Source organism: Canis aureus, chromosome 28, assembly GCF_053574225.1.
Source record: "Canis aureus isolate CA01 chromosome 28, VMU_Caureus_v.1.0, whole genome shotgun sequence".
Classification (NCBI taxonomy): domain Eukaryota; kingdom Metazoa; phylum Chordata; class Mammalia; order Carnivora; family Canidae; genus Canis; species Canis aureus.
Window position 1 is genome coordinate 39,261,315 of NC_135638.1, and position 27,194 is coordinate 39,288,508.

A 27,194-nucleotide genomic window follows, 5' to 3' on the forward strand; every position below is an offset into this window, starting at 1 on the left:
ATATGACACTTCAGAATTGAAATTCGATATATATTTCTAAATCAAGGTCATTATCATAGATGAACATAAACTTCTATCACTGAAAAAAATATTGTGATGTTTAAATTCATACCTACACAATAGTATATGACAATAACATATCTTTGTTGCAATTAAATATGAGAGGTAATTTATCACTAAAATTAAAATTACAGGCCTTGTGAAAACCAACCAAAGAATAACATCCTAGGTTTTGAAACCAACATAAGTAATTTCCTATATTTGCCATCATGGGCCAGTAATTTATCCGTTTATTTATTTATTTATTTCTCCTCACTGATGCAACTGCCTCTGTCCTTTAAGCTCTTTCAGGGAAAGAACCAAACACAACACCTCCTACTTACAGACATTAAATCAATATTTATTGAGTGAATGAATGAACAATAAATTAGCTCTTGAATCTGAATTGCTGTGCAATCCACTCTGAATAGTGCTATGTTTATAACTGCTTATTACTGTAATATTTATTGAGTGTAATTAATTCAATTGCTAAAAGCTGTTGATGTATTGCTGTGCCATAAAAATAAAAATGTGGGGAGTCATCTGGACTCATGCAAACAATTTCTTTTTTCTCATAAATTGTTTTAACTAAGTGATTCTACATCATCTGCCTGTGTAATTTTTTTTAAGTAAAAAGAAAACAAATATATGCATTTAAAAATGTTGTTAATAAAATTATTAAGAGAGTTCTGAAAGTGGAAGAAAATAAAACCAAAAGAAAGAAAGAAAAACAGGAAGATTAAATGTGGGATATATATGAAGAGTTATATGAAAATAACATAATTTCTTGAGGAATTTAAAATACATATATAATTATTATCATATCAGAAATATGTCCAAAGATAGAAAGGAATAAAAGAATTAAAGCATTCTGAGTTTCTAGCATTTTCTGAAAAGACAACATTAGTAAATTGTATTAAATTGTATGATGCTATCATCTGAGTGTTTATCTCCCCGCTGCCCTCACCCCCAAAATTTATATATTGAAATCTTAATGACCAACATGAGAGCAATAATAGGTGGAAATTTTGGGAGATGCTTAAATCATGAAAGTGGAGCTTTCATGATTGGGATTAGTGTATTATAAAAGAGATTTAGAGAAATCCTTAGCCTTTCCACTTTATATGGACATAGAGAGAAGACGACTGATATGAATAAGGAAGATCACTTTCATCAGAGAACTCTACCATCATAGTATCTTAATCTTGGACTTCCAGCATCCAGAACTATAAGAAATAAATTTCTGTTGTTTATAAATGACCCATTTTGTTATCGCAGTCTGAATGGACTTAGTCTCAGTCTTTCCTTAGTCTTAGGACTTATGGACTTATGGACTAAGACATATGGTATAATGTTTAGGTAATAACTAGAACAAACAAAAAAGTATAAACTTAAATATATATATTATATATATGTATATAAAAGGAAATAAAAACAATAATTTTTAATTATTGTCAAAAACACCTTAACAAATTAAGGGAAATAAAATACAAAAATACAAAAAAACAATGTTTTGAGATATAGAACTTTAGCTTGAATGTAAATAAAATTCTCAAATCTCAATAGTAAAAATAAACAAAAAAACAAAAAATAAGTTAATTATAATATAATAAAAAAAATTTCACCAAAAAGGATTTTGTGTGACAAAGAAGCACATGAAAAGATGTTTAATATCATTAGGATACACAAATTCAGGTCACAATAATATATTGCTAAATACCTATCAGAATGTAGACTAAAAAGACAGCAATGACACCAAATACTGCCAAAGATGTAGAGAAACTGGATCACTCATACAATGCTGGTTGGAATGTAGAATTGTACAACCACTCTAAAAAACAGTATACCTGTTTCTTACAAAAGTAAATATGTCATTAGCATACAACTCAACAATTGAGCTCTTGAGCATTTAACCAAAAAAATGAAAGAGTATATTCATGTAAAAACATACATAAATTTTCATAGCATCTTAATTTAAAATAGTCCCGAACTGGAACAACCTAGATATCCTTCAAGGGGTGAATATTTTTAATGTGGTATATCCGTACCATGGAATGCTATTAGAAATTTAAAAACAATGGACAATTGAAAAATGCAACTACTTGGAAGAATTATTAGAGAATTATGCTGAGTAAGAAAATTCAATCCAAAAAAAAAAGAAAATTCAATCCATTAAGGTTACATAATGTAAGATTTCATTTATATAGTATTCTTAAAATGACATAATAATAGAGATGAAGAAAAAATTAATAAATTGTCAGAGGTCAGGGACATACATGCTGGAGGGGAAGGATATTGGAATGGTTATAGAAGGGCAACTGGAAGGTTCTTATGGTTTTCATGAAACTGTTCTTGCTTGTGATTGTGATGGTGGATAAAAGACTGTGAATACGAGAAAAAATTCTATACAACTATACACTCACACATTCACACATATGAAATCTGAATGAGTGGTGAAATCCACTCTTATCTATTTCCTGAATGTGGTATGGTACTATAGTTTTGTAAGAAGTTACCATTTGGGAAATGGATAAGGGGTAATCAGAATCTTTATATTATTTCTTACAATTGCATGTGAAAATACAATTATCTCAAGATAAAATATTTAATTGTAAAAAACAAAAACCTAAAGTGTTGAATAGAAAAAAATACTAAGATGATAGATATAATCCCAAGTATAATAGTAATTACAAGTACTAGACTAAATAATCCAAGTGGAAGATTAAGATTAAGTTATTTTGGATGTAAAAAGAGAAATAAAAGAAAAATAGATTTAGCTCAGAGAAGACACATTTTGTAGAGTAAGACTAATAAAAGTTGAAAGACATGGATAAAAGAATATATAATGTAAATATTAGCTAATAGATATTTGGTGTAATTCTCAAAAGCAAGAAACAATTTCAGAGATATAGAACATTTCATAATGATAAGTAGGTTATACATAAAAAAGTCATAAATCTATAAATTTATTTATATCCAATAATATAAAATTAAATGTATACAGCAAATATTGACACACTACAAGGAGAAACACACAAAGTCACTATCATAGTAGGAGACTGAAAAGCACCTTTCTCAATATCTCATACAATAAACAAAAATACCAATAATGATACAGAGGTTTAGAATACTTAATGAACAAATATAATCTAGTTGAAATATGTATGATACCTCACTAAAGAAAATGACAATACTCTTAAATGCATATGGAACATTTGGAACTATTCATACACTGGATGAAATTAAGTCTCAACAAGTATCAAAGGCTTGAAATTATTTTGCATGAAATTATACTAGAAAGCAACAACAAAAGAGACAATTAGAAAAATCCCAAAATATTTTTGAAATTCTGCAATATACTTTTATATAGTCCTTGAGTCAAAGAAGTAATTATAACAAAAATTAGAAAATATAATTAAATAAATACTTTTTAAAAACCTCATGAATATCAATTTTTGTGGACTTCCAATTCTGGCTAAGAAAGAGTAGTCCAATTCCTCTCAAATGCTCCCCAAGGCAACTAATGAACCTTGGACATAATCCAACAACAGGTATAGATAACGCTTGAAAGTAAAAAAACAAGGCTAATTGCCTAGAGATTTTTGGACTTGAGGAATGACAAGGTAGTAAGTCTTATGGGTTTACTTATTGCCTTCCATACATCCTAGACACTGTGCTCTAGAAGTCTGCAACTCAGAATCACTAACAGCAAGACAAAAAAAGGGGGGGTTCCAAGAAATGTTGTTCTCCCTAATGGACTAGGAAATAAGTCGACTAACCACATTCAATCTTTTTTGGAAACTTGTACTTATCCAATCAAGCATCAATGGAACCACTATCCCCTTCCCCCAGGGTTCAGCCAGGTCAAGCAGGGGAATAATCTTTCACACATCCTCTGATTCCCTTGTCTAGTGGTGTTCAAGGGGCCAAGCAGGAAGCTGATCCTCCATCCCCCACCTAGAAGCAGGCAGTATTCCCTTTCCCCTTGGGGTAATGGCAGTAAAGTCTAGTGGGAAGCTTAACCCCCAATTCTCACCCTGCAGCAATTAAACTGAGTGAGGTGGTATGAGATGGACTTAGTCAGTACTCTGCCTCTCCTCCCATGCTAACCACCATGGCTTAGCAGGAAGCTCTACCTCCACTCCCACCTGTCATCACCAAGGTGAAGTGAGGTGATGGGAGGTGGAAATCCTTGCTCTTAGCTTTCCCTCCATCTCCTCTTCCCTGACAGCAGGATCTCACTATGGAGAGCTGAGCTTCTACCACATTCTGGACATGACAGAACTGAAAAACATATCAACAAAATAAATAAAATCATGCTAAATGGGCTCAGCAACAGAATGGAAACAAGAAAAGATAAAATCTGAGAACTTGAAGATAGATCAATAGAATTTACTCAGTCTTATAGCAGAAGGAAAACTGAAAAACACAAGTATAAATTTTCAGGGATATGTGCAAGAATAATATAAGAGCTAACATTGTATTAACAAAGTGACAGAAGGAGAGAAAAACGAAAATCATAATACCACCTGATAGGGTGCTTGATATATGTAGAAGAAATTAAGATAATTATACTTAAAAAGTAAGGGAGGATTAAGGAATCTAAATGAAAGTAATGTTTCTATACTTCATTTAGTGATAAAACATCAATACCAGCAGTGTGATAAGATATGTATGTATATTGTAGTGTCTTGAGCAGCCACTCAGAAAACTATATCAAATGATATACTCAAACACTATGTAAATAAATCAAGATATAATCCTGAATTTCTGGGTATAGCTAAAGCAGACTTTGTTGGAAATGCAGTTCTGACTACACATATTAGCAAAGGATGTCTGAAAAATCAATGATCAAACCAAAAGTTGGCAAAATATGGCCTACAGACCACATCTCACCTGACATGTTTTTATAAATAAAGTTTTATTAGAACACAGCTATATTCATTCATTTACATATTGTCTATGGCCATTTTCATGAAACAAAGGCAGAATAATTCAATAATTGTGACAGAGACAATAGGCTCACAAAGCCTAAAATATTTACAATACCACTTGTTACAGAGAAGTTTTAGGATACTTAGAATATCAATCTCAAGGAACTATAAGAACAAAAAGTCAAGCCAAAGAATTTAAGAATGAAAACAATCAAGAATAAAGCAGAAATTCATAATTTATAAAACATACACATAATGAAGAGCTTCAGGACATCACTAATGATTCACACTTATTTAAAAAGATAATATGAGAATATTACCAAGTACATGAAAATAAAGTTTGCTATTTAAATAAACTGTATAATTTCCTTGAGAAAAAGCAACTTACTAAAACTAAGATAAGAGGTAAAAGTAATCACAATAAAACTGTATCTACTAAAGACACTGAATGTATTATAGCAAATTAGTACAGTCAGGGCTTTAACTTAAGGTTTGTGTCATCAGATTCATAAATGTTTTACTGTGTTATACTATTTTTTCATAGTTCTTCTTTCTACTATTAGAAATATGCTGAGAATAAAAAGCATATTATGTTCAAAATTTGGTTGCAGGCCTCTGTGCAATGTACAGAAAATCAGACCCTATTAGCATGAACTCACCGACTCAAATCCGTCCCAGGAACATACTGAGAGAAACGTGAATGAAGCAGCGGGATCAGCCTAAGGTCACACCATCGCTTTTCCCATCTCAAGCCTGGAGATGTTGGCCATGAAGAACATGACAATGTGTCCTGAAAAGAATACAAACAAATCAATATTCTTTTTTTCAGTTCTGTGTTTTGAGTTCCTTTGTCACAAATACTTTTCATTTGGGGGATCATTTTTTTCCCCAAAATAATCAAAAGACATTTATAGACTGCCTCAAAAAGGGATCCATATTCATTGCCACAAAATTCTATAGGAAAGTAAGGAGGGAACCATTAAGATTAAGAATGGTAGAGAAAGCATATGAAAAAAAATGGAGTGGGGAGAAGGGAGAAAAAAATAGAACAATAACAGAACTGAATTCATTCAGGAACAGGAAATATGGGGCAAGCTGTAACTGTAATGAAGTAGTAAGTGACAAATATAAAAATAAGTTGTAGTTCTTTCCATCAGCCAACATTTTCTGAGTATCTGCTAAGCACTAAACAATATTATACAAGTGCTTGTGATTTATCTGTTACTGGTAAATATTTTTGAATAGAATGTATATTCTTATAAAACATTTTTAAAAAACTTTTTAAGGAAATCTGTGTCCATTGTTTTAACTTTATGTTTATATAACGTTTGTATTTTCTTACATTGTTTTAAAGTCATGTTAAATCAACCAGTGCTGGTTTAAAATTACATGTATTTTAACTTTCATTAGAAGTTTGGGTCTTTTTCCTTAAATTTAGAAGAGACAAAAAAAAAAAAAAAAAGAAGAGACAGATTTGAATAAAATTTGAGCTTTTCACACTTGATGATGATTCACACTTCTTTCATTATTTCAGCTTTACCTAAATATCTCTTCCTGGCAGTAGTACATGTAAAAATGTTTTATTTAAGTTTCCAGGGATTGTAAGGGGCCAAGTCACAATTTGATTTCTTTATATTCTATAGATTTTATAATTTTTGAGTGATGATGTTAGAAGGAGATCCTATTTTAGTCTAGATGTTGAAACTCCATTAGTCTCAATATTATTATTAACATTTTCTATTTTTAAGGATTTTAGTAATTTCTATACCAAACATGGGACCTGAACCCACAGCCTTGAAATCAAGAATCACATGCTTTACCGACTGAGCCAGGTAGCATCCCTAACATTTTCTTTAAGGTATTAATTTCTTCAAAATTGCTTAGGGGAAAAAACTTCCATTATTTTCACTAAAAGTTGAGTGCTCTTTGGCATTATTATGTTAAGTGGTACCAACTGTGCTAATAAAAATCTACTAAATCCTTCCAGTTGTTGAGAATACCAGGCAGAGTAGGAAGGCAGGAGCAGACTTGCTAAGACCATCTAGTGAGGGGCCCCTACTGGTGATTGGTCTCCAAGACACCTAGCTTTTGATGCAACAAGGATGCCTTTCATGCTTATCTGGTGATTGCAAAGGCGCAGACATAGGTTTCATATTAATTTTTCTTCTAGCCTTAATATCACATGTTATAGATGGTCAACACAATGAAATGGCATCAATTAGGTGACAGTACCACAGGGTAAAGAATCAGAATCAGACCATCTGTGTTAAAAAATGTCAATTTCCCAACTGACTAGTCCTTTAACCTAGGGACAATTTAAACTCTCTGCTCTTTATTATGCTCATGTCCAAAGATAAGGCTTGTCACAAGGCTTCCTCTCACAAAAGAAAAACCTAAAACTTTTTTAGGTGCAGTAAATGATTGCTTCCCCACCTTTTCTGCATGAGGGTACTTAAAAAACAACAATCCTGAGTGATGCACTAGGGTAAACAAACTAAGTTTCTATGACCAGAACAGACTGGAGCAAGTTCAAGTGTCGTGGATGCCACTAAGCTGCCCTATAACTATTAAGCACACATCAGTGTATGTCTAGAACCAACTCAAAGGGCCCCAGTACACATGGTTCTCTCCTGAGAAATTTTACAGTAAATAATTGGTTCAAGTCAGCCAGCCTGCAAATGTCAGTGTCAGGCAGATTCACTCAGATCTACATATTTTTTTAAAGATTTTATTTATTTATTCATGAAAGACTAAGGCAGAGAGAGGCAGAGACATAAGCAGAGGGAGAAGCGGGCTCCCCGTGGCGAACCCAATGTGGGACTCAATTCCAGGACCCCAGGATCACACGCTGAGCTGAAAGCAGATGCTCAACCACTGAGCCACCCAGGCGTACCCAGACCTACATCTTTATGATTCTAGGACCATATCTATCATAGCACAACATTTACCATTCACAATCAGACGTGAAACTATGCAAAGAATAATTCAGGTTTTTATCCTGATTATTTCACCATTTAAAATATTTTTAATATACTTTATTTCAATTTATACGTCTTTGTTCTTATTCTCTAAAATCGTGATAAGTATCATGCATTACTCTGCACTTAATACCTTCAGAATTCGTCAAAATAATGTTCAATCTTAAAGCTAAAAATGAAAATAAAAATCCCTCTTGAAAATGGAAAGACATAAATCCTATAAGGGAAATTTACAATTGTTTTTAAAAAATTTATATTAGAGGGATTTACTTGGAACAGTCATGTTGTAGAATCACTCAGTAATTTTATTGCTTAATTATATCTTTCTAAAGGAGAACATGATAATAAGCAACAACATAGAAGCATGGTTTATGAAATTAAATCCACGGATATTTTAGTATGTCAACCAGATGAGTTAAAAAGCCAGACTGATTCTTAGCCATAGCCCTTCCATGCTCACTTCTCTACTTCTCATTATTATAGAGGAGTCTACAGGTAATAGACAAGAATTAGAATAAAACAGCTTCCCACTCTGAAGTAAAAGAGCTCTTCCTTCCTGTCTGAGGAACAGAGCTGAGATGGGAACTTTTGAGTCAATGGTATGTGAAGGGAAAGTTCTTAGGAAAAACCTGTGAGGACTGAGGGAAGCAATGGATGAGACAGGTAACAACCTTGCCAGAGATGTGGGCTCTTGAAGTCCTCAATTTGTTGGCTACAGCCATACCCTGGGAGGGTGTAGTGATTCCAGATTCTCAGGCCCAGGCTCTAAGAAAGTCAGCAGTGAATGGAGTGGGTTGGGGAGAAGAGCTTTCACAGCAGCTGGGGGTAGTTGCTCCAGCCCAGTAAAGGGCCTGGTAGGACATGGAAAGCATCAAGAGCATCTAGGTTGTAAGGAAAGAAGGTGAGCGGTTTCTGAAGTAATAGGTAAAGATTTGGTTGGAGATTGTAAAAAGTCTGTAAAATAGAATTAGAATTAGAATTAGAATTAGAATTAGAATTAGAATTAGAATTAGAATTAGAATTAGAATTGCTAATGGCAACATAGAATGTATATATTCATTGATTCATTAGGATATTTAAGCCACTCCAATCTTGCCATCTTCTGATGATCAGTGTTTTAAATATTATCTATAATGTGACAATTATTTCTTTGGGAACAAAAATAAAAAAGATCAGATGAAGTACACCAGGAGGTGGTTGGTGTATGCAGGCAGAGATAACCTTTGGTCTTGCCAAGGATTCCTCTTTGGGAACAAATAAATAATAATATTTAAAAGGATGTAGGTACTTAAGGCACACAGGTAAAGAATAGAACTGGTGCAGTGAGGTACAATGAAGGCTGGAGATACTCAAAAGGAGTACTTTAAGTAAAATGCCACAATTATGTTAAGGAGTCAACCCCATTTACAATTGCACCCAAAAGCATAAGATACCTAGGAATAAACCTCACCAAAGATGTAAAGGATCTATACCCTCAAAACTATAGAACACTTCTGAAAGAAATTGAGGAAGACACAAAGAGATGGAAAAATATTCCATGCTCATGGATTGGCAGAATTAATATTGTGAAAATGTCAATGTTACCCAGGGCAATATACACGTTTAATGCAATCCCTATCAAAATACCATGGACTTTCTTCAGAGAGTTAGAACAAATTATTTTAAGATTTGTGTGGAATCAGAAGAGACCCCGAATAGCCAGGGGAATTTTAAAAAAGAAAACCATATCTGGGGGCATCACAATGCCAGATTTCAGGTTGTACTACAAAGCTGTGGTCATCAAGACAGTGTGGTACTGGCACAAAAACAGACACATAGATCAGTGGAACAGAATAGAGAATCCAGAAGTGGACCCTGAACTTTATGGGCAACTAATATTCGATAAAGGAGGAAAGACTATCCATTGGAAGAAAGACAGTCTCTTCAATAAATGGTGCTGGGAAAATTGGACATCCACATGCAGAAGAATGAAACTAGACCACTCTCTTTCACCATACACAAAGATAAACTCAAAATGGATGAAAGATCTAAATGTGAGGCAAGATTCCATCAAAATCCTAGAGAAGAACACAGGCAACACCCTTTTTGAACTCGGCCATAGTAACTTCTTGCAAGATACATCCACGAAGGCAAAAGAAACAAAAGCAAAAATGAACTATTGGGACTTCATCAAGATAAGAAGCTTTTGCACAGCAAAGGATACAGTCAACAAAACTCAAAGACAACCTACAGAATGGGAGAAGATATTTGCAAATGACATATCAGATAAAGGGCTAGTTTCCAAGATCTATAAAGAACTTATTAAACTCAACACCAAAGAAACAAACAATCCAATCATGAAATGGGCAAAAGACATGAACAGAAATCTCACAGAAGAAGACATAGACATGGCCAACATGCACATGAGAAAATGCTCTGCATCACTTGCCATCAGGGAAATACAAATCAAAACCACAATGAGATACCACCTCACACCAGTGAGAATGGGAAAAATTAACAAGGCAGGAAACAACAAATGTTGGAGAGGATGTGGAGAAAAGGGAACCCTCTTGCACTGTTGGTGGGAATGTGAACTGGTGCAGCCACTGTGGAAAACTGTGTGGAGGTTCCTCAAACAGTTAAAAATATACCTGCCCTACGACCCAGCAATTGCACTGTTGGGGATTTACCCCAAAGATACAAATGCAATGAAACGCTGGGACACCTGCACCCCGATGTTTCTAGCAGCAATGGCCACGATAGCCAAACTGTGGAAGGAGCCTCGGTGTCCAACGAAAGATGAATGGATAAAGAAGATGTGGTTTATGTATACAATGGAATATTACTCAGCTATTAGAAATGACAAATACCCACCATTTGCTTCAACGTGGATGGAACTGGAGGGTATTATGCTGAGTGAAGTAAGTCAGTCGGAGAAGGACAAACATTATATGTTCTCATTCATTTGGGGAATATAAATAATAGTGAAAGGGAAAATAAGGGAAGGGAGAAGAAATGTGTGGGAAATATCAGAAAGGGAGACAGAACATAAAGACTGCTAACTCTGGGAAACGAACTAGGGGTGGTAGAAGGGGAGGAGGGCGGGGGGTGGGAGTGAATGGGTGACGGGCACTGGGTGTTATTCTGTATGTTAGTAAATTGAACACCAATAAAAAAAAAAAAAAAAAAAGAGAAAAAAAAAAAAAAAAAAGAATTTCAAATGAAAGATGAATTTTACAAGTTAGAAGCTATATATGTTTTATATCTTAAGACGTGGAATAGAAAAATAAAATTCTACTTAACTGTACTCTTCTTCTTTGTGATCCCAGGGGAAATTTGTTAGACTCACATATAACCTGAGAGAACTGTTTTGTCTTTAGCATGTGTGAGTGTTTTAGAGGATGAAATATAAGGAGTTTCAAGCATATTTATAAACAGAAATCCAAGAAACAAAAACTTGTTTACTCAAAATTTCAAGTGGAAAAGAAACTTTAACATTTTATTAAATGTTTAAAAAAACAAGCATGCCAATTTTATCAATGATTAAATGTATGCATAGTTTAACATTTGTGACATTTTAACATGATATTAGATTATTCTCACTTTGTGGGTGAGATTGTTTTCTGGTATGCCTGCAGATTGTTAAGAAATCCTACCAAATGGAATATTAGATACCTACTTCCAGCTAAATGATTTCAAAAGAAAAATGACAAAAATCATGTCAAATCACATAAAGCATGAAGTTAAATACACTATGCACTATTATAAGGTGATTATATGATATTATGTGTGATCTCACAAAGTCGCTATAGCTTAACATAAGGCCTAATGCAGACCTATAAGGATAAAAATGACATTAAAAAATAACTGACCTATGTATTTTTTCCTTCCTGGCTCATTTTAACTACTAACTCTTAAAGGATGAAGCAAAATAAATAAATAAATAAATAAATAAATAAATACACACATACAAAAAAAAATAAAAACAAACAAACAAAAAGGATGAAGCAAACAAGTATTTCAACTGTATCAGAGCAATGAGATTTATTAGCAGTTTTTGCAGACTATGAATATACATCTATATGCACATATATATTATATGATCATACATATTATACGTGTGTATATATATATATATATACACACATATATATACTTTACTCTTTCTGCTTTCTTTGTGTTATGTCCTTATTAATCTGAACCATGCTTTGATCATCTTACTGTATTGTTGGGATGATAGTTGAGATGCAAGCCACTGTCACAAAGAGGTGAGGAGGTGCCACTGCTCTGGTCACTTGGAGCACCTGCAAGGAAAAATATCACAACACCCGAAAGGTTAGAACACCCAAATATTCTAGTTGATGCATTCTACATTATATATTTCCATATACTCAGTAATGTCAAGAAAATCAGGTAGTAAAATAAATTATTATTTCACTTATATCAAAGCCAGAGTTTTGCCAAATAAGGTAAGTGAGACCCCGAAAGAGACTCATGTATTTATCTTTGATTTCAGAAATATTGCAAGGCTTTATTATTAAAACATATAACCTTATAAAATTATTATTTCATTTCATTATCCAAAGTGACCTACACTTATGATCCATAATTATAACGGTGCAGGATTTGGGTTGTCTACATAATTCTATTTATCATTATGTTTCAACCTACCAGCAAGTTATATTTTTAGATACCATAATTTTCCATGATGCAAAATAAGTTTGCATGGGATCTTTCTTTATAAATGCTCTTGGTATATGTTATAATTGGAAGTACCCTCACTGATGCTATCTAAATTGGTGAAACAAACTAAAAAACTTCATATCAGATTCTCATGAGAAGCCTACTAATATCTTTCTCTAAATATGAGTAATGTATGTCTTAAACCGAGATTTCACAATTCAGAAATTTTTACAGTTAAGATTAGAATACATTTTTAAAATTTTTGATTGTTTTTTTGGGAAAACATTGTATATATTGAAGGTGTTAATGTTGACAAATATGCACTATTAATATAATTGACTCCCATTTTTTACTTGAAATATTATACTTATATTCAAACATCAGAGATCATAAGTAACACTCCTAATATTAATGTGTTGAAAAAAAAAACCAAATAATTTTGTTCTTTTTTATCACTTTAAAGTTCCATAGCTTTCCTGTCTCTAAGAAGGGGATTGCAGGTCTCTCTACCAAACTAGCATGAATACAGTTTTTCCACTTTTTAAATCTTAACAATTTCATACTTTGTTTTAGCTAATTTTTATTTTGATATTTATCTGCATTGTATCTTATGAGACAACATTTTAATGGATAAACACATTACTTAAATTTTTTTTTACTTTAAAATTTATATCCACTTTTAACAGAATGAAATTATATGTCAGATTCTGTGACAGATCCAAGCAGTCTTTTGAGTGAAATTCAAAGATTTAAATGTATGCATAGGAAAAAGATACAAGTTCAGTGATCTATGCTTTCTTTTTAAGAAGTTAGATATGAAAGAGCCAATTAAATCAAAGTAAGTAGAAGATAGAAAATAATAAAAATAAAAGTTGAGAATAGTAAGATTGGAACAAAATTATAGACAAAATTAGCCAAGAGAGAAATAGGTTCTTTGGAAAGATTAGTAAAACACATAGCAAAAATGATGTAGCAACAGAGTGTGAAAACACAAGTTATTAATATCAAGAATGTGAAGATACTATTACTGCAAGCCAACAAACATCAAAAGGAATAATTAAAGGATATGATGAATAATTTCATGCAAATAAATTCATAACTTAAAATGGAAAAAATCTTGAAAAACACTTTACCAAAACTTATAAAAGAAGAAGAAAAGTATCAGAAAAATCCTATAAGAATTCAAGAGATTAATTCATACAAAATAAAAACTATAATTCTAGGGTCAAGTGGCCTTTTTGGTGAATTTATTAAATTATTTAAGAAGAATATAGTATTACTGGTAAGAAAATTCTTTATGAAGATAAAGGACGGGTTGTGATTCTTCACGTTACATGAAGACATCAAAAACTCAGGTACCAAAATCCCACTAACACATCACAAAAATGTACATATGGATATCCATCATGAACATATTTTTTACAAAGTCTTAATATATTAGCAAATTGAAAGCAGTAATATATTAAATATACTTTAACATTTCATGATCATGTGGTGTTTATCTTAGGAATACAAGTTTAATTTGGCATTCAAAATAAATATTTAAAAATTCACCGTATGAGCAGAATTTTAAAAAGATTAAAAATATATCTCAATGAATATAAAAAAAATGTGACAATTGAACATCTCCTTATGTTAAAAAGAAAAACAAGAAAAATGCACAGTAACCCAGGAATAAAAGAACAGTACCTCAACCTAATAAAGGGCATGTGTGAGTACTTAGAGCTAATATCATATTTAGTGATAAAAAAAACTGGAAATTTCTCCTCTAATGTTTTGAGCAAGAGAAGGATGTTTATTCTTAATACTTTGTATAACATTTTCTGGAAGTCCTAGCCATTGCAATAGGCAAGAAAAAGGAATTTTAAAAATATAGATTGGAAAGAAAGAAGCAGAATTCATTATTTACAGATAATATAATTAGAGAGCCTTAAAAAATATACCAGAAATCCTACAGAACTAATAGATGCAGAATATGTGCATGTATAAAAATAAACTATGTCTATGTGTTAGCAACAATAACTGGACAACAACTATTTTTAAATACCATTTATGGTAAAATAAAAAATTCCTAGAAATAAATGTAATGAAAGATATGCAAGACTTTCCCACTGAAAGCACTAAAATGTTGCTGAGAAAATTAGAACATAAATAAATGGAAAGTTATATCATGTTCATGGATTGAAAGATTTAAAGTTGTTAATGTGTTAATTCTCAAAATTATCTATAAATCAGAATCATAATTGGGTTTTGTAAAAATCCATGTGTTATTTCAAAAATATGTACAGCAATGTAAAAAGCCTAGAACAGTTAATAATACTGAAAAATCACAAAATTGGAAAACCTATCCTATGTCATCAACATGGTAGTTATGGTGAAAAACAAACCCCAAAATTAATGGAAATAAAATAACTTTTTGATTATAAATTCCTAGCTCAGACATAAAAAGTAATTAATATAAGATGGATTTTAAATTTAAACTTAAAAGCCAATGACACAAAGCTTCTAGGAAAAATGTAGGGGAATCTCTTTGCAACTTTGGGGTAGGCAAATATTTCTTAAAGAAGATACAGAAAAAAATAACCATATGCAAAAGAACAACAAAATGGTAGATTAGATATCGTCAAAATTAAAAGCTTCTGCAAACTTAAGACAGTTTTAGTTAAAATACGGTATTTATAGACTGAGAGAAAATTTTTGTAATACATATAGCCAACAATGATTGTATACAGAATATAATCTTAAACTCCTGCAGTACAATAATATGAAGACATACTAACAGAAAAATAGGCAAAACATGAGCAGACACATTACAAAATAAGATATATAAACTCTAATGATATATGCAAATTATACACCATAAGGAGATGATCATAATTAGTCGTCTTCACAGAAATGCAATTTTGACTATAACAAGCTGCCTCTGCACACTTGATAGAATATCTAAAAAAAAAAAAAAAAAAAAAAATGGGCAGCCCGGGTGGCTCAGCAGTTTAGCGCCACCTTCAGTCCAGGGCGTGATCCTGGGGATCTGGGATTGGGTCCCACATCAGACTCCCTGTATGAAAGCTGCTTCTCCCTCTGCCTGTGTCTCTGCCTCTCCTCTGTGTGTCTCTCATGGATAAATAAATAAAATTTAAAAAAAATCTGTGACCATAAAATATTGTGATAAATCAGAGCAACCAGAACTCTCATACATTGCTGGAGTGGAGAGTAAGAGGTCTAGAAATATAGTCCGTTTTAGAAATATTTTTTGGCAGTTAGGTAACAAGTTAATTATACATCTACCTGGTGACTTTGCAATTCCACTCCTAAGTACTTACGGTAGTGACATAAAACTGGAAGACTTTCAAGAACCTTTTACAAAAATGTTCATAATAGCTGTATCTATGGTGGCAAACTACAGGAAACCGCTGTTATCCATCAATAGAAGAACAATTAGCAAACTTTCATCATACTCATTTAATGGCATATAACACAGCAATGTAAAAGAAAAAAACAATTGAAATATATAAGTGATTTTTCATTATGAAAGAAGCCAGACACAAGAGTAAATACAGTATGATTCCATTCTAAAAAAGTCTTAGGAGAAGAAATGTTGATGTTAAGAAATCAAATTAATGGCTGTTTCTGAGGATGTTATTTATTGGGAAGAGGCACAGAGGAGACTTTCTGTGATTTAAAGGCATGTGGATTAAGCAAATGTGTCCATTTGTCAGAACCAATCCAATCGTTCAAGATCTTTGCATTTCATTACATGCAAATTATGTCTCAAAAATATATTCTTCTTTGATTTTTAGCAAAAGTGTTAGATGATATTATATTTTTTTAAGATTTTGTTTATGTTTATGTTTATTCATGAGAGACAGAGAGAGAGAGAGAGAGAGAGAGAGAGAGGCAGAGACACAGGCAGAGGGAGAAGCAGGCTCTATGCAAGGAGCCTGATGTGGGACTCGATCCCTGGTCTCCAGAATCACACCCCAGGCTGAAGGCAGTGCTAAACCGCTGGGCCACGGGGGCGGCCCTATTTTATTTCTTAATGTATAAATCGATACAGAGATTTTTAAGTTACTCTTATGAGTTTCCACATGAACTGGTTTCCTTCAATCTTCCTAGCCTCAGCAGGACTAACTTACGTGTAAATGCTTGTTTAGCAAGTCAAGTAGACAAATGAAAGTATATCATTTCATAGTTAGAGAAAATATATTAATCAATTATTATGAATGAAATATAATAGAGACACAAAATGTGTGTAGTTGATGTGATACTATTTTTACAATAAATACTATGCCTCTAATTATAGGTTAGCAAATAACTGTAAATGTGCTGAGTACATTCTAAAACAAAAATAACATCTGCTCCCTTTGCATAAGTATTCATAGAATGTTTTGTGATATAAAAATATTTGTATTCAAGCAGAAATCTCAACTTTAAGAAAATTACCAATTACTGTCAGGAAATAATGGTTTAGAAAGTAAATATGATGATGTGAGCATTTTACCTATTCTTCATAAATGCTTACATGCACAATCTTCATTCAGTGGGAGTTTGAGGAAAGCAGGTGCCCTTTTTAAAAATGACACTGTTAGGGTCACTTCTTCTCCAGCATTCCGAAGCACCTGAACCTAAAATAAAAAAGAATGAAATAATAGTTACTTGTGTGGTCACAAAGTATGTTATATGATTGCAAAACCTTGAAGTGATTTGCTGTCTTTTCCACCTCTCTTTTTTCCTTAGTGGTCAGAACATTTCATTAAACATAGGAAGAATGAATTATGTAACATCGTAGGAATACAGCCATCACTTCTTCCTCGTCCCACGATTTGGTGGTCCTCTCTGTTCATTCACAATGTCATCATTTTCCATTAATACTTATAGAGGTCTCTTAGTATATAGTCTATATTAGGCAATATGAGAGATTATGACATTTACAGAAAGATGTGGTGCTCAAGCCACTGTGTCATTAACTTAATAGTATTTATTGAACCTGTATTATATACCACCTACAGATAAAAAATAAATGACTCTGTATGTCAATGAAAGGTCTAATCCAAATTAAACAAAATTGGCCCAATTCATTCAAGACTTTTGCAAAAAATAAATAGATATTATTTTCTTGTTATATCATTGCATACTTTATTTTCCTTTCCCTGCAGACTTGGAATAATGGTGGAGACTGTTATCATCAACTCTCAACACTTTTCAAATTATAGAATTAATAGACCTAGTTCTACCAGTTAAAATAACACCAATTTCTTCAAAAATTGTATCAAGACAAACATAAGAAATACTAAAAGAAGTACAAGTTGAGGAGTTATCTGTAATAAACATATTAGAAAAGATAGAGGTATATTTATAATTTTAAAATCTCACATCAACTAAAAGGAGAATTATGAATAATTAGTGAAGGCAGTTAATAAACATGGGATCATAGGTTGTGATTAAACATCTAGAAAAAATGCTCAACCTCCAGTCATTAGAGAATTAGCTATCAAAATGATTTAGAATGGCTTCTGGTCTGGAGAAGATGGCATGACTTCATCTTTGTTCTCCCTCAGTAACTAGAAACACCTAAAAACCTGCAAGAGACAACTGAAATGCAAATCAAACTCTGAAAGGTAGAAAGAAAAAAGAACTTGTTAGGGATCCCAGGACAGGAGGAATAGCACAGAGAAGGGATGTTTTCTATGCCCTCACCCAACAGAGCAACTTCTACCCACTGCTGGATAAAGCATCCCTTTGGGGCAGCACTGGGGGCTCAGCGGTTTAGCACCGCCTTCAACCCAGGGTGTGATCCTGGAGACCCGGAATGGAATCCCACGTCAGGCTCCCTGCATGGAGCCTGCTTCTCCCTCTGCCTGTGTCTCTGATTCTCTCTGACTCTCTGTGTCTTTCATGAATAAATAAATAAAATCTTTTTAAAAAATGTTTAAAAAAAGCATCCCTTTGTTTACTTAGTGGTTTCAGGGGCCCAGCCTGAGAAAACGGTTTCCATCTCCTCAAACAGCATCAGCAGGGAACAGTGGGAAATCAATCTGATCAAAGAAGCCAAACACTGTTCTAAATAAGTATATTGGCAATGGGACCACAGTCCACAAAATTAGGCTATGACCTGTATGGTAAATAAAGTGAATTCCTGTTAAAAAGGAAAAAAAAATCTTATATAAGATCCATAGGCTCAAAATAATAAGAAAGTGGCTAGAATACAATAAAATAACATGTCTCACTAAGAACCAGGAAAATCACAAATTGAGTGATAAAAGATAGTCAGCTAACTCCAACTAGATGAATTACAAACTGGTATTATCTGACAAGGATTTTAAAGTCACCTTAATAAAAATATTTCAACAAGAAAATACAAATCTCTTGAATCAAATGAAAAATTACAAAATCTCAGCAAAGAAATACAAATTTTGAAAAAGGACCAAATGAAAACTAATGAACTAAAAAATACATTAACATAAATTAAAAAAAAACTTATTGGATTGACTCAATGACAGAAGATAGAATCAGTCAAATGACAAAAAATAGAATTCACAAACTTGAGGACAGAATAAAATTCACTCACATGCAGGAAAAAGTAATATATTTTATCACATTAAAAGTGGAAAAAAGTTTAAAAGTGAAGAAAATTATGTAATAATTTAAATAGATGCAAAGAAGCATTTAATAAAATACATTTGAAAAAAATTCATAGAAAACTGAATATAAAAAAGAGTATCTTCATATTATAAAGAGTATATAGGGACGCCTGGGTGGCTCAGTGGTTTGGTGCCTGCCTTCAGCCCATGGCGTGATCCTGGAGACCGGGGATCGAGTCCCAAGTCAGGCTCTCTGTATGGAGCCTGCTTTTCTCTCTCTGCCTGTGTCTCTGCCTCTCTCTGTATCTCTCATTAATAAAAAATAAATAAAATCTTTTAAAAAAATAAGGAGGATATAGAAATTTCTAGAAGAAATGTCATTGTTAATGGTGATTTATTGAGACATTTCTCTCTGAGATCAGAGATGAAACAAATATGTCCACCATCTTGTTTCTTTTAATCTTTCTTCAGGTCTTACTGCAATACGGCAAGAAAAGAGCTAATAAAATGCACGAAAATTGAAAGAAGCAATAAAACTATCATTATTCAGAGATAAAATAATTTTGAGCATAAAAAATCTTTGGGAACCTGTAGACATCATTACATTAGATATTACTAGTTGAGTTACTAAGGGTGTTTAGCATGGAATAGTGTAGATACAAAGTAATAAGCTGTTAGAAAGAAAACCATAGGCCCAAAATGGAGTAATATATATGTTAGGCTGTCACCAAACTAGGGCTTAATACCTAATCTAATTGCAGTTTCAATTTCTCCCAGAAATGTAGTCTTAAATAGTCAGGAGTTTTCTGGTTAGCACCAAGGAGGTGATCTGTCCCATGGGTCCTCTCCATTTCCCAAAGGAAAATGAAGTAATCAATCTACAAGGGCCTCTTGCCCTTGCCTTTCTTCTTTCTTTCTTTTTGACTAATTGTCCCTTCTCATGTGTGCATATAAAATTCTTCCATTTTGTACAGAAACTTGGAGCTCCTTTCTACTTGTTGGATGGGATGCTGCCTGATTCATAAATGGCTTAACAAAGTGCATTAGACTTTCAAATTTACTTCGTTAAATTTTGTCTTTGAACAATACAAGGGTCAACTGGTTTTGATTCAATATCAACAAACAAATACAACATTAATTTTTAAATAATGGAAGACTTATGGTATGTCATGGATCACTAGGTGTAATACTGTAAAGATAACAATTTTCTCCTATTTTTCTATAGATGCAAGACAATCCTATTCAAGGTACCAATGTCTTTTTTTAATTCAATTTTTGGCTTAGTATGAACTTATGAACTTATGTTTTGTATTAGCACTTAACACTGATATAATCATTATTACATAATTGTATTGAGAATTTGTTAGTCAGTGTAATATATGGGACGGTGGAACACAATAGGCCAATGGTTACATTCTATAGTAAATGTACAGCAAATAATTTCTTTCTACCATTAAATAATAAATAACAGTATGAGTATCTTAAGGGTAAATATGAGAATAAACATGAAGAAGTTAAATATGGTTCCCTCGAAAATAGGCAGTGGACAACTGCTTTACATGTGTACTTCAGTCTTGAAGTTTTCATTCAAGTGTAATTGAGAAAAATAAAAATAATAATTTTAATTGTAAAATCTCACCATAGATAACTTAGGTTTGTTTTTTACTAAAAGCTCAGTTATGGTTCTTTCTGAGAACCGAGTAACAAGTTCAAGTCCTTGCCACATATGCATTTCTTAATAAATGCAGGAATATTCATTTTTTCATTGAACAGGATTGAGGGTTTTGGGTTTTTTTTTTTAAATTTTTCTCCGCTTTGCTACTATTGCTTTGAATGCATATTTCATCAGCTTGATACTGTCAGGTTGGAAAATACAGGTTCTACATGAGTAATGATGAATGTCATCTTCCTGCAAAATCAGAAATCTTCACCAATAAATCAAGCTATTTTTTTCATTTTTACTCACATTGTATGATGCAAATCAAATGTGCATTTTGATCTAATAGTAATTATCACAGTTATTCTATCATACTGCCTTGACTGTGTATGTGGGCAAAAGTAGCAAGAAGGGAAATAAGAAAGTTTGTGAGGATAATAGTAACTAGCCTAGCATGATGCTAGAACTACCAAGTAAGATTTAGATCTCCAGAGAGCAAGATCGCCGCTTACTGATGACAGTGATGGAAAACAGTTACGTAAAATTCCACATTAACATTTGACTCCTCTTTCTTGACATATTGTTAAGTGCAGTACATCATTTTCTTAAAGCCCTGACTCTAGCTGAAAAGGAAATTAGATGTGACTTTGAGGAATGGTTTTAAACAGGTTGCCTTACAGACAAAACAACAAGGCTAACACTAGATACAATCACATGCTTTGCTGCTGATGTTAATTACATGTCAACATGGAATAAAAAAATCACTTTTTATTATATATATTATTATGTAATCACTTTTTGTTTATATTAATTGTGGGGAAAACCTTGATTTATTACATGTATTATAGAGTAAGAGTGTGAGAGAAAATTGTATTTTAAAAGCTTTCTTAAGTGGAGTTAGAGGGTCCTCTGGCCCTGACCATCTGCATTCACATTCAGGTTTCAGAGGAATCTGCAGGGTGGCAAATGAGGAGCACACTATCCTCTCAGTAGTGTGAGTGCAGGTGAATACATTCATACCTACAGATTATACCTGGGGTCATAGTGGCTGCCAGTTTTCAGGGCAGGAGATAGAGCCTTTTAAGAGAGACATTTGACCGAGAACAGAGTCTACAATAGTCACAAGAACTGGTGCTACTGGGTTGATAGTAAATTAAGTGGAGTAGCAGAGATTATCCAATTGGAAAATAGGGTATAGAACTATATCTAGGAAGATCATATCACATCACCATTGGAAGTAGTGGGTGACCTGTGAAAAATCAACTATAATCTAGAATTTAGAGGAGGCAATGTGAAAGAAAGAAGAGATTTGGGATTATTTAAAACTGTCATCTCTCACCTTTTATTACTATGACTAGTAGATACAGAACGGTGCTAGAAGAGCCAGGAGTAGATGGAATAGGGCATGAGGACCAGAATTATCATGGATAAAGCAGATCCAAAAAGGTAATGTGACATTCCTGAGGATGCATTCACTCATTTCTTTGTCTTTCCTGCATTTTAATTTATGAAAACACTCTATATATATGTAAAGGAATACCAAGCATACAGGCATTTCTAGTCCAAATTTCATGCCATTTTAAAATAAAAAGTCACAGCACAAATGTATATCTGGTTATATGTTTAAAAAAGGACTACTAACATTTTAATAATTCTGAATTCCTAAAGTTTCAGGCTAAAACAGTGTTCAAGTATACAGTAATTTTTGAGTTTTGGTAAATATTACAATCAAGAATAAAGTTTGAGTGGATAGTAAATTTAAGTTCCTAAAATCAGGATGTAATAATATCAGTGAATTTCAATAGGCAAAAGAACCACTTAACTTTAGTGAGGAAAGAATGTTGAAACACTTGAGCAAATTTTCCTAGAATATTTAAAACTATGACTAAAAATAATTCTATCACTTTCAAAGACTCCATCAGAGCAAGATTCTATATAACAAAAGTGGGTGAAAAGTCAAATGATAGATATATTGAACTTCAACATAACAAGCAGAATATATTGTTAGCTAGTTCCCATGGTTATAGAAATGCTGTTATAGTATTTATTTTAACTCCAAGATGATTTCCTCAATAATTCAAGTGTTATTTTACTTTTATCTTCTTATTGTCATATGCCCAATTGCCTAGTTTATGTTCTATTAAGCCAGTTTAACTAAATTTTAAAATTCATGAAATCTTTACTTCACAAAAGGATCAGGAACACTTGGGTTCAAAGCCAAGTTTTATCTAATTCTTAAAGAAGAAATTTTTCCAGCATAAAGTTATTAAAGCTTCTTCAATTCATGTCACTAAATAAAACTAAAATGAAAATGAATAATGAGTGCTGACATATGAAGAAACAAAAGACCACTGTTAATGTAAATACAGATGTAATAATTTAAATACACTATTCACATATAGAATCCTACAAATGACAAATGAAATTGTACCATGACCAAATAGGCTTTATTTCAAAACAACAAGCCTAGATAAATATCGAGGTTATTAACAACGTAACTAATTTAATCAAGTTAAACATATATAACTTATCTATTAATACATACAGAAAATAGATTAGAGAGAGAAAATTTTAGCCTCTTCATTAGAGTCTGAAAGGACATTTGGCCAAACTAAGCTATACTTTCTAATAAAAACTCAGAAAAATAAGAACAGAAGAAAATCTTGTGATATTTCTTGAATATGCCTGGCTGTTCCTTGAGCCTAATATGGTCTCTCCCTAAATATTTGCATGGCTAACAGCCTTACTTCCTTTACGCCTTTATGTAAGTCGTAAAGTCGTACTTCCTTTACGAAGTCATCCCAATAAGTCCTATCTTCATCAACCTATTTAAAATTATAGCTCTGCACATATCGCTGTCCTCAGTTTCTTGTTCTGTCATCTTTCATACCTATTAGTACATTCCTACATACTCCATACTGCACCGACATATGGTGTCTAATATTCTTCTATCTCTGTACCATGAAAATGTGTGCTATGCAAGGATAACAGGCTATATATCTTGTTCACAGGTACATTCAAAGAGTCTGGCATAACACATCTCATAAAAAGTCTTCATTATAGAATTTTGGGTGGGTAAACTTACTACAGTTGTTTTAAAAAGCAGCAAAAATTATCCCAAATGTTAAAACAAAGATACTATATTCATTTTTTCAAAGATACTATATTAATTAAAATCAGGTAATTGATAAAGATGCTCACTGTCTCCATTATTTTTCAAAAATATTTTATGAGTTCTAGCAAATACAGTAAAATAAGAAAATAAACCTACATGAATATTAAAATAAAACCAACTCATTATTAAAGATATAATTGTGTATTTAAAAAAATTCCCCACTAAAACACTGATTGGATTTTAAGAGATAATGTGTTAAGGTAGCTTCATAGAGGATCATTATAATATAAATATCTTCTTCCTGTGTTAGCCATAAGAACCAGGAAAAAATATTAAAAATCTGGGGAGAAAAAGCCCATAAAATCCTTAGATTTTTCAAAGCATAGATTGCTTTAAAGTAAATTTTTTTTTTTTTTTGAAGGATAGAAATCAAAATCTAAAGCTTTGCAAGGATATACCATATACTTGGTGAAATTTTCAGTAAGAACAAATTAGGTCAACATTCTCCAGAATATCCAAAAATATTTTATGCTTAAAGAATAGCATCAGGGATTGGGAGGAATTGAGTTCTCCTTGTCTGAATATATTATTATGTTATTTAATTAAATCTGTATATTGTTGAGATACAAATAGACTAATCAATAGAAATTGATAAAAACTACAAAATGGATTTTAATATACTTGAACTTTTAATATATGAGAGATTTTTTAAATTTAGTGTTTAAAAGACTGATTAAAATAAGTAGTACAAACACATCTGGCTCTCCTTTCAGAAGAAAATGAAATAGGACACAATTTTAAACAACATACTAATGGTAAGTCTTAATGAATTAGAGTCAAATGTAAATACTATTACCAATATAATGTAAGAAATTACGTGTAGGATTCCATGTAAAATCCAGGGGTGAAAAGAACATGTTAAACTCAATTACAAATGCAAAACTTAAAGGACACACCTACATTTGTAAAGCTACATATGGAGAGATAGCAATGTATTTAAATGTAAATACTGCAACAGTTTTGCCTGTTCTTCAAATTCAGCTGAATTAGTCACTTCTTTCAAATACATATGAAGACAATTGTTTTTTCCTTTTGTTTCTCTGTTTGTTTGTTTTGGTTGCAATTACTATAAGTAATACATAAGGCCCCTGTTAATTTAAGTTGACATTATTCTTTCAAAAGATCTCAAAAGGAAACTTCAAAGGTTTATATATTTGCTAAGACCAACAAATAGAGAACAGTTTTCAGATTCATCATTTCATTCTTTTGCTGGAGAAAAGCACAAAGAATAGTAAGCTTGAATATTGCATCTCATTAAATACAGAAACAAAACTAGATGAGCAGGCTAAGAGGTGGCTGCTCGCTAGCTGGGGCACCAGCCATCCTGTCCTGAACATCACTGTCATTCCTAATGACCTGATACACACATCAATGGTTCTTTAAATACTACATTTTCAGAGATGACAATGCAATCTAATGCAACACTGTTAAAAATCCCAGCAATAATTGAGTATGACAATATTCTATCTACTGAATATTGGCCCACATTATCCGACTAAAAATTATTTTGATTTGTTAATTCATTTCTACTGAAAGTCTTAACAGTTGCATATTTAATAATCCACAGTTATATAATGAATAATGTTTTACCAAGTATGCAAGTTACATTGCTGCCCTAGATTTGTAAAATAAAGCCTCTGAAGTAAACAAGACAAAAGTTCTTACTTTTCATTTTACAAATGAGAATCTGAAAACATTAAGGTAGGTGACTTGTTCAAATATATCAGCTAATATATGGATAGACTGATAAGTAAAATTACATGTATAAGTGAGTTCTCTATTTTTTTCACTGGGCCTTTTTCCTAAGAGGTTAATGGCAAATCTTAAGTAATCATTTAAAGAACATATTTGACTCTCATAGTGATTTTGAGATGACAGTCACGACCTCTCAGCTTCCACATACCCCTTATATCTCGAGTCCATTTACAATGCACAACCTCACTGCCCTAATTCTGAGAAGAAGATAGATAGACGACAAAGCCCCTCTGTATCAGGAGCCAGGATAAAATGGAGAAAGTAACTTCTCTCTAAATTAGTAAAACTACATTTGTTTAAATTACTTTCTTGTGCATATTTTCCTCTTGGGGTTAATTAGTGTAGAGTTTAAATCAATGCAACACACATACATTGAGTGTCTATCAAATTCAAAACACCATATTTTATAAAACAGAATCTGCAGTATTAAATAAAGGTAGCAAAGCCTTTAATTCAGCAGATTATCAAACTAGTGAGAAGACAAGTATTCATAATAAATTACAAGGGGAAAGATGCTACAAGGAAGGTTTTTAAAATTAAACATCATACGTAAATTACTCAAACCCAAATATACTTAGCATATTACGTATCACAGGATTTTTTTTTCTACCCATTCTGCTAATAATATGGATATCATTGAAGTTTGCACACTCTTCTCATTCCTTAACATGACAAGAACAAACAAAAACTGGTGCAATGTTTGCCCTCACAATGTGGAGGTCTTGGAAATTTTGCCACCAGTTTTGCCACTGGTCATGACTCAGACATCATCATTCATATGTTAAATATGAGCGAAGTTTCAATTACCAAACCAAATGTAATCAATGTTTACCAAGGCCCCAAAACTTTAAATCAGACCTTTGTGTTTATTTTATTTTATTTTTTTTTAATTTATTTATGATAGTCACACAGAGAGAGAGAGAGAGGCAGAGACACAGGCAGAGGGAGAAGCAGGCTCCATGCACCGGGAGCCTGATGTGGGATTCGATCCCGGGTCTCCAGGATCGCGCCCTGGGCCAAAGGCAGGCGCCAAACCGCTGCGCCACCCAGGGATCCCAGACCTTTGTGTTTAAACGGCTCCCTACCTTCTTTCAACTATGGAAAGTATATTTATAAAACACAGTCACTATATATTAATAAGGTATATCAATTCAAATCTTGAGGGAAGGGAAAGAAAGACATCTTTTACAAATAAAAATACTTTAACATTTCTTATACATGGTTATAATATATTTGAGGCAGAATAGTAACAGAGCATCTTCATATTTATCTGAGAAAGTTCAGAGTGTTTTAATTTTTAAACAAAGTCTCATGAAGATGATAATATTCTATAATCATATTAGATTGAAATATCTAATGTACAAACTTACTCTAAATTTTTATTAAAGCCATAGTTATATGAATGTTTAGTGT

General features: G+C 32.5%; 1 protein-coding gene across 6 annotated transcripts in view; it reads right to left on the minus strand.

Moving 5' to 3' along the window:
• The window catches only part of SNTG1 (syntrophin gamma 1), an 818,827-nt gene that overhangs the window by 179,420 nt on the left and 612,213 nt on the right, over window positions 1-27,194 (minus strand). For all 6 annotated transcript variants that reach the window (XM_077876979.1, XM_077876980.1, XM_077876977.1 and 3 more), the window contains 3 exons: window positions 17,136-17,238; window positions 12,152-12,234; window positions 5,633-5,763 (listed from right to left, as the gene is read on the minus strand). In XM_077876979.1, the coding sequence (XP_077733105.1) occupies window positions 5,633-5,763; window positions 12,152-12,234; window positions 17,136-17,238 (317 nt within the window). The remainder of the gene's footprint in view (window positions 1-5,632; window positions 5,764-12,151; window positions 12,235-17,135; window positions 17,239-27,194) is intronic.